At 39.3% G+C, this 19,201-nt stretch overlaps 1 protein-coding gene across 4 annotated transcripts in view; it reads left to right on the top strand.

Moving 5' to 3' along the window:
- setx (senataxin) overlaps positions 1–19,201 on the top strand; it is an 84,614-nt gene that overhangs the window by 37,787 nt on the left and 27,626 nt on the right. For all 4 annotated transcript variants that reach the window (XM_033049380.1, XM_033049382.1, XM_033049381.1 and 1 more), the window contains 7 exons: positions 1,168–1,333; positions 5,398–5,497; positions 6,299–11,038; positions 14,151–14,259; positions 16,722–16,883; positions 17,431–17,663; positions 18,637–18,789. In XM_033049380.1, the coding sequence (XP_032905271.1) occupies positions 1,168–1,333; positions 5,398–5,497; positions 6,299–11,038; positions 14,151–14,259; positions 16,722–16,883; positions 17,431–17,663; positions 18,637–18,789 (5,663 nt within the window). The remainder of the gene's footprint in view (positions 1–1,167; positions 1,334–5,397; positions 5,498–6,298; positions 11,039–14,150; positions 14,260–16,721; positions 16,884–17,430; positions 17,664–18,636; positions 18,790–19,201) is intronic.

Genomic DNA, 19,201 nt, shown 5'->3' with positions numbered 1-19,201 from the left:
TGGCTTATCTTCTCTCCTTTTGATATTTTAAGTTATAATTTGCAAATAACTGCAATTATGTTTCCTTGACAAAATAATAAATTAATAAATGGCTTTAACTCGGCTAAACTAAGTTCTAAATTTAATCTCAACCTCTTTCGGTATAGATTAGCTGAATGATCTTGCTCTGGCCTCTTATTACCTTAATATCACCTTAATATCTGGGATCAGATTAATGAATATTTTAACTATTCACAAAAATAAATGAGAATGTGCTACTGATTCTTATTTTTGTGCTGATTATATGTAGTCCTCTTGGGCCAGGACCTTCTGCCATGTTGAAGTGTCCACACTCAGCATGGACTTATGTTGAAAGTTGGAACTTCTAAGTTGCTTGAATCTACACGCTCCCAAACTGGTCTGATCCTTAATTGAACTCCCCACATGGCACCACTGTCTTCCTCAATGCAATGCTGTTACTTCCATGGTTAGTGTGTGTGCCTGGTTCATATCTGCAGCAGGTGGAGATGCCAGAACAAGCTTGACCCGTGAAAACTACTTAAACCAAGTACCTGAGCTACCAAGATAGTTGAGTAGTTGAATTTTTAGACAATCAATACTTATTTAAAATCAAAAACACCATTGTTTTTGATTTTAAATACGTTTTGATTGTCTAAAAATGAAACATTTAACTTAAATAAACAAAATAAAACAGTTTAAATATGTCACAAAATTTAAAAAGCGTAAAAGCCATTAATTTTAACAAATTGTAAATACGTGTTGATTCTTTGGAAAATTTACTTTCAATGCAAATGAATAGGGTCATTGTTGTGTTGTCAAACCTGCTGCAACTTATGTGATCACTATTCACCTCAGTCTCGTTCTGATGCTGGATCATGGGGTGTCCACAACTGATGGTACATCCCTATAAATTCTGCCCTTTTAAAACTGCCATTATTGGAGTTTAAAACAAGTATTTTGAACCCATGTGCAAGAGGGTGCCACTGCCATAAGTCTTGTGGCTAATTCAGCTGTTTACACTGCTAAAATGTTATTAATTTAACCACTGAAAATTGATATACTGAAGTTTGATATTTAGTACAGCATCTTTATTGGTGTTATAGGCTGGGAAAATGTTTAAAGTTGCTATTTGTCAATGACTTTCTTTTGCACCAATTTGAACTGTAGGTGATGCTTCTGATCCATTTTGGCCAGCTCTGCAGTGTTTCATGGTAATCCTTGATCGACTTGGATCAAAAGTCTGGGGACACCTCATTGACCCCACTGAGGCATTTCAGACCATTATCAGAAGCCAGAGTTACAACAGCGAAATTGAAAATATTCGTAATTCAAGGTTGGTAAGTTAGACACAGAAATTGAAAGCTGATGAGAAGGAAATTAAACCTGTGGTTATAAATTTTATTCAATAAAATCAAAAGATTTAACTATTAGTGGAATTATTAATGCATTTGTATACCTAAAGATGCATCACAGAACTGAAAATGATTGCTGAGCTGTTAGTAATAGAATGTTAGATATCTGGACCAAAAATATGGTCAAAGCTGTGCCCTAGGAACACTTCCATTTAAGTTGAGAGGTGCAGTGAAGAGATTAAGATAAGCGTTCAACTGTATCTTGCCACAAGGAGTAAAATGGAAAAACGGGTAACCCAGTTGCTTGGATATAGGATTAGACACAGCCAAAGCCTGTCCTAGTTTCACGACCTCTGCCGAGTTTTCCCTTCTCATACTCGCAGCATGGTTGTCACGAGGTCGTGGGTCGAGCGTAGCAGGCTGTGATGCTAGTCGTTGGTACTCATGGCATCAAGTAGGTCGGGGCGTTTTTCTAGCCTGATGAAAAATGTCCACGAGTAAAAAAGGTTGTTAATTAGGTCGTGAAAGTGGAACAGGCCCTTTATGGATCCACTACTTTTGCGTTCAGTCAAAGAGAGTTACTGGAGTCAAAACAAATATGAACTTTTACATGGGTTCCGTTTTTTTTTTTTTTGTCTTGCCTTAGAAATGTTATCTTTCACAACTTGGTTGATGGTGCATGCAAGAAAGGCCAGAATATTCCAATTAATATTTTCTTTTCTTTAAACTTAAATTAGTGAATAAAGCAATAGAGTTGTGTTGTCTTGATTGGTACCACACAGAAGTGTAAATTGCATACTCATTAACATGTATCTAATATAGGGGTATTTTGCTCATGCTTGATTATTGCTTTCATTTGAATTACAATTATTCTTGTCACTGAGTTGTATTTCAAGTCTCAATCCATTGATTTGAGGGCAGCATCTAAGAAAACACAAATGAGTCACGGCTTACTGAGCATATACGTGATTGCAGTTGCAGAAGATGGGATGCGGTCCTCTCTCTCTTTCTCTCTCTTTGAAGGATCTGAAAATGTTTGGTTATGCAGTTGTGTTTTTAAGTAAAATGTGGTCTTAAAGCTTTTCTGTGAGGACTCTTTTAAAAAAAAAAAAAAAAAAAATAATAATAATAATAAATAGATTCACTAACATCTTGCTTTATCAATTCTGTACCTAGCAACCTGTGATGTCTTTTTTTGCTTCAGAGTTGAATGATTTAAATGGATTCATACTTTGGTTAATTTTGAAACATTTTAACTGCTTTCATCCCTTGAACTGTTGGAATTATGTTTGGGATTTAGTTTAGTATGTGAGACCACTACTTGCAAATATAGTCATTTGTAGAAACAGATTGGCTATGACAATACAATTGTGTGGAGGGGAAGAATAAATCTTAGATTGAAAAAACACCAACTTCAGGAGCAGCGGCATGAGGGTTCCCTCAAGCTTGTGTGTTTGCCTACACTTCTTCCTCAGCCGCATTATTAATTTTCGATACTTGCCATCCTCCTCCCCCAACTAATGACTTCTTCCTCTAATTCTTTCTAATCCCTGCTTACTTCCACTCACTTCTTTCCCCCCCCCCCCCCACAAACATCATCCACCACCCACCCAGTGTCTGTGACCTAGCATAGACACCAGCTCTTTTCTGCAGAGAATCTTCCGAAGCGCTCCAACTACTTCTCGGTTGCTGTATTTAACATCAACTATAGCTACCTCTTGTGCTGTGAGTGGCTGAAACACAGAGGAAGGATCTCTAGTGTACGTAAGCATACAATGAGGTAAATAGTTCACATGTGTCAATCTGTGATTCAAGAACGACAGCAATACAATGCTTGTATTTTAGCACAAATGGGTAACGTTGTTAATCCCATTTACCCAAAGCTATTCTGCCTTATTAAAACTATGAAAACCAAACATCTTGCATGCAAATGTAGAAACAAGGAACTGCAGATGCTGGTTTACAAAAAAAGACTGTGCTGAAGGAACTCGGTTGTCGGGTTGAATGAGGAAACGTTTAGTTTAGAGATAGTGAGGAAATAAGACCTTCGGCCCCTGGAGTCCGCGTTGACCAGCGATCACCCATGCACTAATTCTATTCCATACATGTGGGAATATTCGGCCCTTCGAGCCAGCACCGCCATTCATTGTGATCATGGCTGATCGTTCCCAATCAATAACCCGTGCCTGCCTTCTCCCCATATCCCTTGATTCCACTAGCCCCTTGAGCTCTATCTAACTCTCTCTTAAATCCATCCAGTGACTTGGCCTCCACTGCCCTCTGTGGCAGGAAATTCCACAAATTCACAACTCTCTGGGTGAAAACGTTTTTTCTCATCTCAGTCTTAAATGGCTTCCCCTTTATTCTAAGACTGTGGCCACTGGTTCTGGACTCGCCCAACATTGGGAACATTTTTCCTGCATCTAGCTTGTCCAGTCCTTTTATAATTTTATATATTTCTATAAGTTCCCCCGTCATCCTTCTAAACTCCAGTGAATACAAGCCTAGTCTTTTCAATCTTTCCTCATATGATTGTCCCGCCATCCTAACATCCTCTTCACAGTTCACACTACCACCCAGCTTTGTGTCATCCACAAACTTGCTAGTGTTGCTCCTAATTCCCTCTTCCAAATCATTAATGTATATGGTAAACAATTGCGGCCCCAACACCGAGCCTTGCGTCAGTCCACTCGCCACTGCCTGCCATTCTGAAAAGGACCCGTTCACTCCTACTCTTTGCTTCCTGTCTGCCAACCAAATTTCTATCCATGTCAAGACCCTACCCCCAATACGATGTGCTCTAATTTTAGTCACCAGTCTCCCATGCGGGACCTTATCAAAGGCTTTCTGAAAGTCTAGATACACTACATCCACTGGCACCCCTTCATCCATTTTACTTGTCACATCCTCAAAAAATTCCAGAAGATTAGTCAAGCATGATTTCCCTTTCATAAATCCATGTTGACTTGGACTAATCCTTTTACTGCTATCTAAATGCCCCATTATTTCCTCTTTAATAATTGACTCCAGCATCTTTCCCACCACCGAAGTCAGGCTAACTGGTCTGTAATTCCCCGTTTTCTCTCTCGCTCCTTTCTTGAAAAGTGGGATAACGTTAGCTATCTTCCAATCTACAGGAACTGATCCTGAATCGATCGAACATTGGAAAATAATCACCAATGCATCCACTATTTCTAGAGCCACCTCCCTGAGGACCCTGGGATGCAGACCATCAGGCCCAGTGGATTTATCATCCTTCAGTCCCATTAGCCTACCCAATACTATTTCTTGCCTAATGAAAATTTCTTTCAGTTCCTCTACCCCCTTAGATCCTCTGTCCTCCAGTACATCTGGGAGATAGGGAGGGCTTTCAAGACAACAGTGAACTACAGAATACCATAAATTGTACAAGAAGATTAAACATCCATTGATTCCAGTAATAGGTTATGTAGAAAAGGTGGATAAGGAGATAAGGTGAACAAGAAATCCTGTTTGTATTTGCTTTGTTCTACCATTCCCTCCCCCTCCATCTCAGCCACTGAAAGCTAACTTGTGTTCTTTCTCCTAGTGCTAATGAAAGGTCAGACTGGAAACGTTAAAGGGCCTGTCCCACTTGTGGGAGGAAACGACCATCCGGACAAAATGCAGGGGATCTCAGGGAGAAGGGACAATCTCCGTACAGACAACACCCGTAGTCAGGATTGAACCCGGGTCTCTGGTGCTGTTAGGCAGTGACTCTGTCATTATGCCACCCTGGAGTCGGTGGAGGATAAAGAAAAGATTAGGTCCATTGCCAGTGTGGCCTGGAGAGACAAAGCGAGGTCCTGCTGGTGCTAGTGCCTGGTGGAGATTTGTCAGGTGAGTGAGGAAATGTTGATTGAAGGTGTGGATTTGGTGGAGGGTAAAGTTGATGTCCATTGCAGATCTGGGTGAGTGCCTGACAACCCGCTGAGTTGCTACAGCTATTTGTGTCTTACTTTGCATATGAAATTAGTTGGCATTTTGACTTATTTAGTAAGTAATGCTATACTGTTGTTTGTTTTAGCAATAATACAAAGTTAAAACATGATCTGGATGATGACGGTGATGATGTGGTTTCATGCAGCCAGATTGTGTACGACTATAACTCAAGAAAGCAAAGCAAGGTATTAAACAATCACTTCAATGTTTAGTTAAATGCTGTTTTTAAAAAGTCACTTTTTTTCATTTCATTGTCTCCAGATAAATTATGATGAGGATTGACATACAATCCATTATCACAATATTTATTTTGATATTTGAGGTTTTGAGGCGTACACTCCAGCCACTGCCAGCTCTTCTTTTCATCAACTAATAAAAGTTGTGCAGAAGGGATTTGTGGGAACTCACTTTTATTTTTCCACAATTGCATGGCATTTCATTGCATCTCAGTTTGGAAAAGGCCAGATTGTGAACTGTGTACCATACGTTATCAAACAATAATGCTTGCAATTCAGCAAAAAATATGCAATAAATTGGCTTTTTGTTTTAGATGTGAGGATTGGTTGAGGGATTAAGAGAATTTTTGGCAGAAGCTGTTCTAAATTTACAATTTAGAATGTAAGAAACATTGTTTGTGGCTCACACTAGCGCATCACAAATGGAATCCTTGAAACATCAAATTCTTGTAAAAACCCATCAGATACATTAATGTATTTTTAGGAAAGAAATATGCCACCCTACTCGGCCGCATTGGAGTAGACTGAGACTTCCGAGCCATGGCACCCGATCTTGAGCACAATGTCGAAGGACAATGAGGGGTGGGCAATAAATGCTGACCTCGCCAGTGACATCCACATCTTCTGTATGAATGTATTTATTAAAATGCATTGTTTATTCCCCCACAAAGAAGTAGACTTTACAATAAATCTGTCATAACTTTAATGCATTTCCATGAAAGTTTACTGCATTTTTTTTGCACTTTACAGGATGCAGGATGGAAGCACACAACCTGTGCAGAATATTACCCAAGCATGTTTGATGAAATGCAAAGTCTTGCGCATGTACTACAGTGCGACATTGGACAAGACATGCGTGTACACAACAGTACATTTCTCTGGTTTATCCCATTTGTCAATTCTGTCATGGACCTAAAAGATCTTGGCATAGCCTACATTGGTGAAGTGGTTCACCACCTCCACTGTGAGATAAAAGATGTTCTGAATCGGAAAGTTAATTTCTGTGATAAAGTGACTGAGTGCTTCATTCTTATCTTGGTGTCCATCATAGAACTACACAGAAATAAAAACTATCTGCACTTACTTTGGTACAGTTCGCATAAATGGGTGGAGGCATTGGTGAAATGTGCAAATCTTCCTGCCAGAGTGTTTAACCTAAACACAGAGAGAACAACAGTCACAAATAACTTTAAGGTCTCATCGACTGCATTTGCAGTAACATCTTCAGCATGTTCTTCCATCACCAATTCAGTACAGCAGGCATGTGTTCAACTTATTCGTAGTTTTCTGAGAGAAGGGTGTCAATCTCAGCAAAGAAGCATATTTCAACAGTTCCTCGATAGACTGAATCTGCAGCTGCGAAGCACATTTATCCTTGGCTGGCAATTGAGTGCCAGAGAACAGCAGGAATTACAGTCATGTTTAACACAGTTAGTTAAAAATGCAAAATTTAAAACCCCTGAAATGAAACAACTGGACACAGTGGGAAAAGGAAGTGGGCTGAAATATCCTTTAATCAAACGTGAAAAAGAGGACACGGGGGAATGGGGAAAGATGCCTGGATATTGTAACAGTGGTCCTGAGCCACCGTGTTCAACTTTTCAAACAGACAATGGAAGTTCAGTTATTCAGAAAAATATCATGAATCAAGAAAAAATGGCTACTTGCAAAGGTCAAGAAAACCGGTTAAAAGAATCATCTCCGGTTGGAGATTTTTCGTATAAAGCAGAATTGTCCGTGTGTGATGACGATACTTTCCTTAAGACCAAAACCGATGAAGCAAATGATTTGAAAGTTGAAGATGAAAAAGAATATTGGTCGTTGGTGCTCCTTTCTCCTCCTCCACAGTGTTCAGCTTTTCAAACAGACAATAGAAGTTCAGTTATTCAGAAAAATATCATGGATCAAGAAAAAATGGCTACTTGTAAGGGTCAAGAAAACCAATTGAAAGAATCATCTCTGGTTGGAGATTTTCCGTATAAAGCAGAATTGTCCGTGTGTGATGACGACACTTTCCTTAAGATCAAAACCAATGAAGCAAATGATTTGAAAGTTGAAGATGAAAAAGAATATTGTTCGTTGGTGCTCAATTCTCCTCCTCCTCCTCCTCCTCCTCTCGCAGAGAAGATCACCAGGACTGACCTACCAAGCAATCAGCGGCATGCACTGGAACAAACTGGTGAACTCAAACATGAATCTGTTGCTGTGGGTTCTTTGCTTTATGATAATTTACAGACTAAGTCTCTAGAAGTGACAACGAGTGTTCACCACAAAGAAAAGTGGAAACGGTCCATGTTACTCGAGTTCCAGAAATCGTTTAATGACGATACAGTAAAGCCCGAAGCCACCTCCACCATAAACGACCAAAACGTTCCTACTGGAGAAACATGTGGTCCTTCAGCAGGTGTTGGTTATTTTCCTCAGAAAATTGGATCAGTTGAGTCTGCATCATGCAAGTTTAAGATTGATCCAAGCAAACTACTTAATCTGAAAGTTAAGATGCGGGCTATTGATATTAAACGGAAGATGATGAAAGAAAACAATTCTTTGAAAGAAAAGGAATTAGAGGAATTTCCAAAAGTAGAAGTTGACAATAGTCAATTAGATTATATGAATAATAGAAACCAGAACCAGAATGTCAATTTCAACAAAAAAACAATAGCTGGCAGTACTAGTACTGAACAAGTGACTGCCTCTCATCTTCATTTGTCTCCATTTTTTGACAAAAGTGAGAAGCTCTCAAAATCTGATGCTTTAAGACTTAGACCTTTGTCACAAGCTAAAGCAGATTCAAGCACTGCCATCAAAGTTGCAAACCATTCATATCACTTTCAAGAGTGTACAAGCAAGATCAGTGATGGTGATGATATTCCTTTCAGTGAATTAAGGGCAAAATTGAAGAAATGGATTTCGTTAACCAGAGAGAGAAATGCAGTTGATTCAAAAATGAATAAACATCATGGAAATCCTTTGAAAGTTACTGCTATGAAGCATTCTTATTTATCCAGTGACTTGTCTAAAGAGTTAGACAAAATCCCAACATTAAACAAAATTGAGAGAAGAGTAAAAGTTTGCTCCCATGCACAACAGTGTGATTCCATACAGAATAAGGAAAAATCTAAATCTGATTCATCTGTGGAAGAGTTTACAATTGATGAAGATGCTGAAGATGTCAGTATCTCTAATTCACAATCTACAAAGGACAATACCGATGTGTTCGAAGTTGAAAAACCCGAAACACAAAATCTAGTAGGTACAACCAGTGTACAGGAGACCACTGACTCCACTGAAAAAAATGATACTTGCCCCCTAGAAATGCCTACATCTAGCAAGCCTTCGCCAACTTTGTATGAAGAAAATGATTCACAGATTTTTGAATTTGAAAGTGAAGAGCAGATATATTCTGTTTGGGGAGACATTCAGCCGCAACATGAGAAACAAAAAGAGAAAATGGCAACAGAAAAGGATGAATCTGATGTACAAGACAATGGTGATGAAGGAGATGTTAATAGCATGCTTAATGAATGGGGGTATGATACAGATTATGTCCCTGAGGATATCATTGAAAAGGTGGCTGTAGAGGTAGAAGCACAGTTGGAACAAGAAATAATGGCAAGTAAAACTGATAATGAGAAACAATTATTGCTTGGGGTCAAACAAATGTCTTCATGCAGTTCTGCAGGTGACAGTGCATCTGTTTCATGTTCTAGGTTGATTTTTAAATCTAATTGCAAACTTCAAAAAGAGAAACAAAAACACTGTAAGATCGCAGTAAGTAATCTAAATAGCTTTGAGTCCCTGAATTTATCTGATAAAAGTAAACGGCAGCTGGTAGCTGCAAAAACTGTGAGAGACATTCAGCCTGAAATAAAGAAAGCAAGAAAGATTACAGATAAAGTGGACGACAAAAGAATCAAAATTGGAATAAGAGAAAAATATTTATCCCAAGCTAGTTCCAGGAAAGGTTTGAACAAGTTCATTCTGACTAAGAAATCAACAAATGGTTGTCAAGACCAAAAAGTTAAGAAAAATAGATCAAAGAAAACCTCAGAAAAAAGTAGTTCTCAAACGCCATTGGCTACTACTTCGAACTACACTGCCAAGGATATGCAAGTGACCCATCCTTCAGCAAAACTCCCCACCTCTAATCCAAAAAAAGTGCGTAAACACCCCGAACCTACTTCAACCGTTGAAAAGCTTGGTTTGAAAAAGAGAACTCGTAAAGCTTTTGACCTTTCTCAAGGAAGCCTCGATAATCTGAACAAATTGCGTAATTATGGGCAAGTAATTGGAACCATTGAGAACAAACATCCTAAGACGGCAAAACTCATTGTGCCACAAAAATTGGCGACAATTAGAAATTCACATTTGCTGGCTTCCCAGGACCTTCAGTATCTACGACAATCGAGATCTCAGCGGCACCATAAAGACAAGAAGAGGAGAAATACATCTGAAGAAAGTGCTTTCCTTAAAGGAGCTCTCTCCTCTACGGAAAGGCAAGACTTTTCTATTTCTGTTCAGACAAGTGGGAAGCTCCCATCTGCATCAGTAGAAAATACCATTAACTCTATTGCAGTTACTGCAGCTTCACTAGAAAGAGAAACTAATACAAATTCAACTGAGGGGCATGTGTCAAGTGTTAATGTAAGTGATTGCTTAAATTTAACACAACATGATCCTATCGATATGGATATTAGTACAGATGACAACCTGGAAGATGATGATATGTTAATGTTGACACAGAGGGATCCTATAGATATGGATATAGATAGTGATACCACAAAAGAAGAGGACAATGCAAAAATACCCAATTCCAATGTGATTGATTGCCAGTATAGAGAATGTACTGATGTTGTATCTTCAGAAAGGTTTGGCAAAAACCATGCTGTATCTGAACCCAAAGATGGCATCTTTGCTAAACCAGGATTACCTCAATCTGACCTGAAAAACTCCAGACCCTCTACTGCCAAACGCTTTGCTTCAAGCTCTACTTCACGTAATGCTCAGCTTGCTATTGAAATGGAGGTTATCCCAACTCGTCCAGCTGTGGCAGTTTCCAAAGTGCAGCAACTTCAGACACCTTCATCAGTAAAGTTTGCTGTGCCACAGACATTAAGACCAATCCAACCTGCAAAAGCTATGGAACCTAATGTCCTTCGAACACAAAACAAAGACGTGACTTTCAGACCAAAGTCGTGTTTGCGTACACCTGGTGCAGAATCGTGCTCTACGATTGCACCTTTGCCACCTGGGCAATCCAGGCAAGCTTCTCATTCCTTGAATATGGCAGATCATCATCGGCGGGACGAATCTTACTTGATCAAAGCTGTTCTTAAATGGACCTATCAGATGTTTGACATGTTCGACCAATTTGGGCCACCTGATATGCTTTGTGACCTTCCACTACGAGAGGTGCCTGAAAGGTTTAGATCATATGAAGAATATTTTAGCACGTTTTACCCTTTACTGATGATAAATCTGTTTGAACAGGTGAGTACTGTGCTCCCCACAAATATTAAAATTTGGCAGATATTCTTGGTCATTGACTTGTGATAAATGAAAGAGCGGTACCTGGATTGCCGGTAAGATCATTTTGAAAAACTCTCAGATTGCCCTGGAAAAATTTTAATCTCCATTTTTGAAAAATAATGGTGCACATTTCCACATTTAGATGGGGATATGAATGATACACTTAGAAAAGCAAAGATTGTGGCAGGTTTATGGGAATGAGGCAGCCACAAGAGTAATTTTGATTTATCTTTATGGAATGCTAACATAGGCTGTAATAAATTGTTCACTTTCGTCCATATTTATAATGGAAGATACCTGTAGAGTAATTTATCTATCAACATTCTCAAAGGGTGAACTCAGTCGGTAGAGTTGTCAAGTCACATTTAGTCAAGTCAAATCACATTTATTTATATAGCACATTTAAAAAACAACTCTCGTTGGCCAAAGTGCTTTACAATTGTTATAAGAATAGCACAACAAAACAAACCTCATACAAATATACATGTAGCCCTCACTCAGAGGACGTCAGGAAAGGCTTGGGAATATAGATAATAAGTCTTTAGTCTTGACTTAAAAGAGTCGATAGAGTGGGCAGTTCTGATGGGAAAGGGGATGCTGTTCCACAGTCTAGGGGCTGCAACCGCAAAGGCGCGGTCGCCCCTGAGCTTATGCCTAGACCGTGGGATATTCAGCAACCCCAAGTCGGCCGATCTGAGGGGCCTGGAGGTGGAGTGGTGAGTGAGAAGACTTTTTATATAGATGGGGGCAAGCCCATTGAGGGCTTTGTAGACATGGAGGAGGATCTTGAAGTTTATACGGAACCGCACAGGGAGCCAATGGAGAGAGGCCAGGATCGGGGTGATGTGGTCCCTTTTTCGGTTGCCCGTCAGGAGTCTCGCTGCGGCGTTTTGGACCAATTGCAGGCGGGACAGGGAAGATTGGCTGATGCCAGTGTAAAGGGAGTTGCAGTAATCTAGGCGGGAGGAGATGAATGTGTGGATCTTTTCCAGGTCATCAAACTGGAGGAATTGTTTTATTTTAGCTATCGTCCGAAGCTGAAAGAAGCTAGCTTTTACCATGGCATTGACTTGTTTGTCAAATTTCAGTGCTGAGTCAAATATCACGCCAAGGTTTTTGACGTGAGGTTTGAGTAGTGGGGTAAGGCTTCCAAGGCTGCCTGCTATCATTTTGATTGAGTCCGAGGGGCCGAGAAGGATGACCTCAGACTTACTCTCGTTTAGTTGGAGGAAGTTGTGTGTGTGTGTGTGTATTTGTAAATTGCATATTTCTAACAAAAGTAAAGAAATTTACTGTGCAACTTGATGAAGAAGGCCAATTGGAGACTTCTCAAAAGCGCCTTACGGGAATTTCATTGACGACACATTGACTAAGACAAAGTCCAAAACATTTTACTACCCCACAATAGTTTACCCGTCATTTCTAAGACTATGCTTACTTTTGCATTTGGACATTCCTGCAAAAAATCACAGATTATCAGTCCCCCCCCCCCATTTCAGGGCACCAGAATGTTTGGGACACAGCAATGTCATGTAAATGAAAGTAGTAATGTTTAGTATTTTGTTGCATATCCTTTGCATGCAATGACTGCTTGAAGTCTGCGATTCATGGACATCACCAGATGCTGGGTGTCTTCTCTGGTGATGCTCTGCCAGGCCTGTATTGTAGCCATCTTTAGCTTAAGCTTGATTTGGTGGCTAGTACCCTTCAGTTTTTTCATATAAAAGGCATGCTCAATTGGGTTCAGGTCGGGTGATTGACTTGGCCACTCAAGAATTGATAGCTTTGAAAAACTCCTTTGGTGCTTTAGCAGTATGTTTGGGATCATTGTCTTGCTGTAGAATGAACCGCCGGCCAATGAATTTTGAGGCATTTGTTTGAACTTGAGCAGATAGGATGTGTCTATACACTTCAGAATTCATTATGCTACTACCATCAGCAGTTGTATCATCAATGAAGATAAGTGAGCCAGTACCTTCAGCAGCCATACATGCTCATGTCATAACACCCCCACGACCGTGTTTCACAGATGATGTGGTATGCTTTGGATCTTGGCAGTTCTTTCTCTCCTCCATACTTTGCTCTTGCCATCACTCTTTATTATAGAGAGAATTCTTCTGTCATCAGCTGTGGAGGTCTTTCTTGCCCTGCCAGTTCCTTTGCAATTAGTAAGCTCACCGGTGCTCTCTTTCTTCTTAATGATGTTCCAAACAGTTGATTTGGGTAAGTGATTTGTGCTGAGAGCGCTGCATTAAGGAGGCAATTAAACACACCTGAGCAATTAAAAACACCTGTGCTGCCATGTGTCCCAAACATTATGGTGCCCTGAAATGTGGGGTTGGGGGGGACTATGTATAAAAACAGCTGCAATTTCTGCATGGTGAAACCAAAATGTATAAAAATGGCCTTTAATAGAATCTGACACTTTAACCACATGTGATTTTTTTCTATTGCAAATCTCAAATTGTGGAGTACAGAGGCAAATAAATAAATGATGGGTATTTGTCCCAAACATTATGGAGGGCACTGTAGCTACGTGGCATCAATCTCTGCATGCAGTTATTATGCTCTTTAGGATTCCAATATACCCACACCCCTTTAACATGAGCCACACAAAGATGACTATATAACAAATGACTGGCATTTCCCGGTCTATCCCACTTTGCTATCAATGCATAACTTGCTAAACCATCTGTTGGAGAGTATATTGTGAAGGTAGATGTTTTTTTTAAAAGTGGCATGCATTTACACTATGTAACCTTGTACTCTATAGTCGTCCAACTCGGAGGTACATTTGCTTCACTTTTAAGATTTCAGTAGGCAAAGTATGGGAGAGTAGATGCTCTTGGGATGAAGCAATGTGTAAAAGCAGGCTTCTTTTTAACAACCTGGATAATTAAAATTGGTGATCTGAGAAATGGTATTACTATTTGGAGGATAGGAACAGGGTAATATATTTTGTGCGTTTATTCTTTGTTGCATTAAAGTACTGGGTAGTAGTTTGCAAATATGAAGGTTGACAATAGAAAAGTTTTTAACTGTGAACCTAATTTGCAACATTTATTTTATATAGCTAGCTCAGAAATTGATGGAATCCAAGCAGGCAAATAAAATGATTTGGAACACTCTGATGCTGAAGAGCTACTCTGTAAATGGCCGAGTAAATCGTGCAGAATTTCAAGGTGAGACCAAACCTTGCGTGTAACCCAAATCCCTTAACCTCTTCAACATAATAATGATGCAAACCAAAAGTGATCTTAAACCACTTAACATGAAGATGAGGTTTTACACAAAAAACTATTGTTTCTGTGTATTCTGTCCAAAGCTGGAGCCTGATTCTGTAGTGAAGCAAATTGAGACTGGCTTTTGTGGAGTTTAAATTTTGTGCACTTAGTCTCTGAATTTGTTATCAACAAATTTGTAATATGAAGCAGAATGACTGTGCCATCAATGTACCATTGTGCAAATGGGTCAATTCATTTTTGATTTGTATGTTTGTAGTTTTTGTATAAGCTTCAATAAATAAACCACAATTAGTAGAACTTACACTGAGCTGTCTGGCATTTTTTGAATATATTTGTAACGTGCAGGGCAATTGGATCTATCCTAAGACCAAGGGCCAACCTGTTGGGCCCAGTTAGAGTTGACAGGCACTTCACCCAATCTTGATTTCAGTCTGAAGAAGGGTCTCGACCCGAAACGTCGCCAATTCCTTCTCTCCATAGGTGCTGCCTCACCCGCTGAGTTACTTCAGCATTTTATGTCTACCTTTGATTTCTTTGAATCTTAGCTTGTTTTCGTAAGCATTGTAATTATACCAAAACTTCGATTCTTTTTTTTTTAATTGCCGCAATTATTCTCAAACTTTTTTTTAACATTATTTATTTGCCCCCTTGCTAGGCTAAGTTTTTATTCGAAGAGATTCATATTGGGTGAAGTGCCTTGCGACTTTGTTTGAACCCAATGGGATGAGATTGGGTAGAGTGTCAAAATAAAATTCTCCTTGGGCTTAGGATGGATCCAATTGTCTAGGCAGGCCAGCTCTTTACAGATGTTTTCAAAAACTGCCATATTAGCTCAGTATAAATTTGGGGATCGTATCTGAAAGCATATTAAAGTCTACAGAAAGCAAACTGAGTAACATTCCCTTTAAGAATTTAGTAATACATCATAGGGGCTTAATGAGTCCAGGCCCAGAAGAAGAGCCTGATCCTAGCAATAGAAACGATTGTAGCCAAATCTCCCAGTAACGGGCTGACTGTGACCAAATCTCTTGGTAACAGGCTGGTTGTGGCCGAATCTCTCAGTGTGGTAGAAGAGAGAGCCACTGAGCGTTACCTGAGGGGTAGCTTTCATCCCAGGATTGACGAGGGTGAGGCCTGGGTTCGGGCCTTCACAGCTTAGCAATAAAGAGGGGATTGAGAACAGATTTAATGGTCCCTGTGTCAAGATAAAGGGAACCAAAAGATGTCAGTCAAAAGTAATGTGCTACTTTTTTTATTGAAAATCAAATGGTGTGAGTAATTATTTTCATCATAAATGTAAACATTTGTTTCACGTCATGAAACTGATTGAAGTTGGTCAAAAAGTTGCACAGCACAGCACTGACCCCTTCAGCTCCCCACATTCAGGCCAACCTTTTTGCCCATCCACACTAATCCAATTAGCACAAATTAGGTCAATATCCTGCTATACCACACCTACTGAAGCATCTGTCTAATTGTCTCTTAAATTAATTCCACCACCTCTGGCAGCAAGTTACAGACAACAACAATTCTCTGTGTGTTTAAAAAAAAAGGGGGGAAAGAAAATTGCCCTGAAATCCCTTTTCTAATTCCTTCCTTTCAACCTAGACCTATTCCTTGTTTCTGAATACACTTACCACCGAGAACGAAGACAACTTATTGACTATCTGCTCCTGTGCCTCCATAATTTTATATCTCTATCAAATGATCCCTCAACCTCCTTTGCTCCAAGCAAAATATACCCATCCCATCCAATATTTTGCCACAACTGAAGTCTTTTAATCAGACAACATCTTGGTGAATCGCCTCTGCACTCTTTCCAATACAACCACATCCTTCCTTTTGTGCATTTTTTCAAAACCTCAAACAATACTCCAAGTGCAGCCTAACATTAAAAATTGCAGTACAATATAATGTCCCAACTTTAATATGCCCTGACCTGTGAAAGTAAGCCTTCTTCACTGCCCTATCTATCTATATGTTCACTTTCAGGGCCTTTAATGGATTTGATCCCCAGGCCCTTGTGTTTATCAACATTCCCCTACCGTTTACTGCACATGTCCTACCCCTCTTTGGTTTTCCTGCTTCATTTCCGCTGACATGATTGAGGATGCAATATTTTAAAACACCAGCTACCAAAGTGAGACATTCCCGTGTTCAACATTGAGGCTGAGAATAAGGTCACATAGCAAATTTACCCAATACATTTCTATTGAAGGTGAATTTGTTGACAGTATTGCAGTTACTTTGAATCGAAAGTCAGCCTGGGCACGACAGCCATTGCAACTTTAATGTTTACCTAATTTTGAATGGGGGAGGGATATTTGTAATGCTGTCAGTACTGTATTTATGTTCAGTATTTTGTCCACTACTGATCAACTTTTTTTATGTTTGCTCAGCCACACTGCAGGACAACGAACTTTTGTTGCAACTATATCCAAAAGAAGACGATATTGTGTTTCTCTGGTTGCCACAACGTCAAAATTACTACATGCAAGATGACGGTGAGATGCAGAATGAAGCACATATTGCACATGTCTCAAGGACGTCACGTTTCTCGGGTGAGGTCAAAAGTTGTATACTGAATACCATGTGTAAGAAATTTAAATAGTTAGCTCCTTTTTCAGTTATTAATTTTTAGTAGAAATCATTGACAAATGTTAAGTCTCTTCTATGCCCAATTATAACATATTAAAATAAAGCATTCCACTAGATGTCATAGAATTGTACAGCACAGAAATTGGCCCTTCAGCCCACTATTTCCATACTGACAATGTTTGACCACTGGCGCTAATCCTTTTTGCCCACATTAGGACCATATCGTGCTATTGCCCTGATTCATGTTGCTTCTCTTATTTGTTTGTTTTGTGTTTTGGTGGTACAAAACCACCTTGGTGTTTATAGTAAAGTGTTTTGAATTAAGCCATGCTTCCAGATACTTTACTTCTCGATGAGTTTGAAGAAATGAGATTCTTCAGCATCATGCAAAAAACAATTTGAATGAAGTGCTGGGTATCCTTCAGGCACCAGCATTAGGTGTTGCCAGACATGCCTGGGAAGGTAAAATGCAGTTAAATTCTAAGCTCTCCTAATTTTTGTTTTGAACAGGACGTGATTCACAAACTACTCTTTACCTTACAATCCACACAAGAGGGAATGTTAGTGCAGTGGAAAACCAACCTGTGAGATGCGATATCATTGGATCCATTGTGACAACCACACGGCAGTTCAAAGGATTGCTCTTTCTGGCTAAGATCCCTCTGATTCGGCCAATTCTTTCGGCCCACTCCTCATTCTTTACTGAACGAAACATCATGGAGAGTACAAAGTGGAGTAATGCTGTAAGAACATATAAGTTGTGTTATAGATCTCGCATTTTGCAAAACTTGATTACTAAATTAACACACGTTTGTAACTTTATTCTAAATCTTTTCAGCTTTATTCATAAGCATTTACTTTGGAAATGTTGGGTAACTGAGTTTAAATCAGTGCAGATATAAACTAATAAAACTGCCTGAAAGTTGCATTGTATCTTCTGCTATCTGTAAGGAAGTCATCTTTTCAAAGAAAATTTTTCATTTAAATATGCCAACATCTTTCTTAAATAAAGCAAAATAATAACTTGTACAACTTGTAAAATGAATATCATGAGGGAACCTATTGAAGAATATCCAGACTGAATGTGAGTTGGGTGCTAAGCACCTGGGGCATGGGGTGATGAGATGTCAGGCACCATACTTCAGACCTTTGATGTGTGTAGTGAACCACTGGGAAGTTTTGAGAAAATAACTGCTCTTCTCATTCTTGGCTGTGCTGCTCAAGTTGTAACTTTTGTACTGTTAAAGTAACGATTTAACATAACAAAATTTGGATGTTTTTGTGGAAAATACAAATTTTGAGGTGTCCATATAAGAATGTACTCTTCAATAAAGATGTGTGTGAGCTCTGATTTAAAACATTTTGGAACTATTGCAGTACTCAAGATTGAATACTATTTCAATGTTCAATATTGTAGGTCAATTGCTCTTACAGAAGTACTAAACATGTCATAAAATCAAGAGCAAAAGATCAATTATATTATAGATTAATATTAATATGAAGAGAATAGAACAGGATAATGCAATCTGCATGAACTTGAATTAAACAACATTATTTACTTTCAAATGATTTGTTGTTTGTACCCTGCATAAACATTTTTAACATGCTTTTCTGCACTGTGCCCTGCATATGGTAAAACATAGCATGATGGTGAATGATTTGTGTTTTTTTGTGAATTTCAAGTATGGCTGGTCACTTTTATTTTTCCCTACGCAGAATGAATACAATGTGAATCAGCAGAGAGCAATTAGCATGGCATTGTCGATGGTTAAACAGCCAAGAATTCCTAAAGTCTGCCTCATCCAAGGGCCACCTGGAACAGGAAAGTCGAAAACCATTGTTGGGCTCCTGCATCGTTTGCTTAATGAGGTACCACCATTCTCTCAAGGTGAAATGCGACCATGCATCTGTTGCCTTAATCTCTCCCATCTAGGTGGTTGTGAGGTGTTTATTGAAAAGGCATGATTGGTAGGTGCCTTCTGTTTGGTACACTGCACACAAAATACAACAGTGAGGAAAAGAGTGTAGGCTGGTGAATGGGATGCAATCATCAGCTTGCTTTGATATGAATGGTGTTGAGCTCCCCATGTGATTCTGGATTTGCACTATCCGGGCAAGTGAAGAATGGTATCTTACCAGCTTGATTTGTCTTGTGAATGATGGAAAATCATATGGGAGCGACTTGCACTGTGGAATAAAATACCCAGGCGCTGTCTGAATTTGTAGCCATTGTGTTTCTGTGTACGGTCCAATTCAGTTTCTGGTCATTGGTGATTCTCAG

This window comes from Amblyraja radiata, chromosome 32 (genome assembly GCF_010909765.2).
Source record: "Amblyraja radiata isolate CabotCenter1 chromosome 32, sAmbRad1.1.pri, whole genome shotgun sequence".
NCBI classification, from domain to species: Eukaryota; Metazoa; Chordata; class Chondrichthyes; order Rajiformes; family Rajidae; genus Amblyraja; species Amblyraja radiata.
The sequence above is the reverse complement of the archived record's forward strand: the minus strand, read 5'-3'. Positions and strand labels throughout refer to the sequence as shown.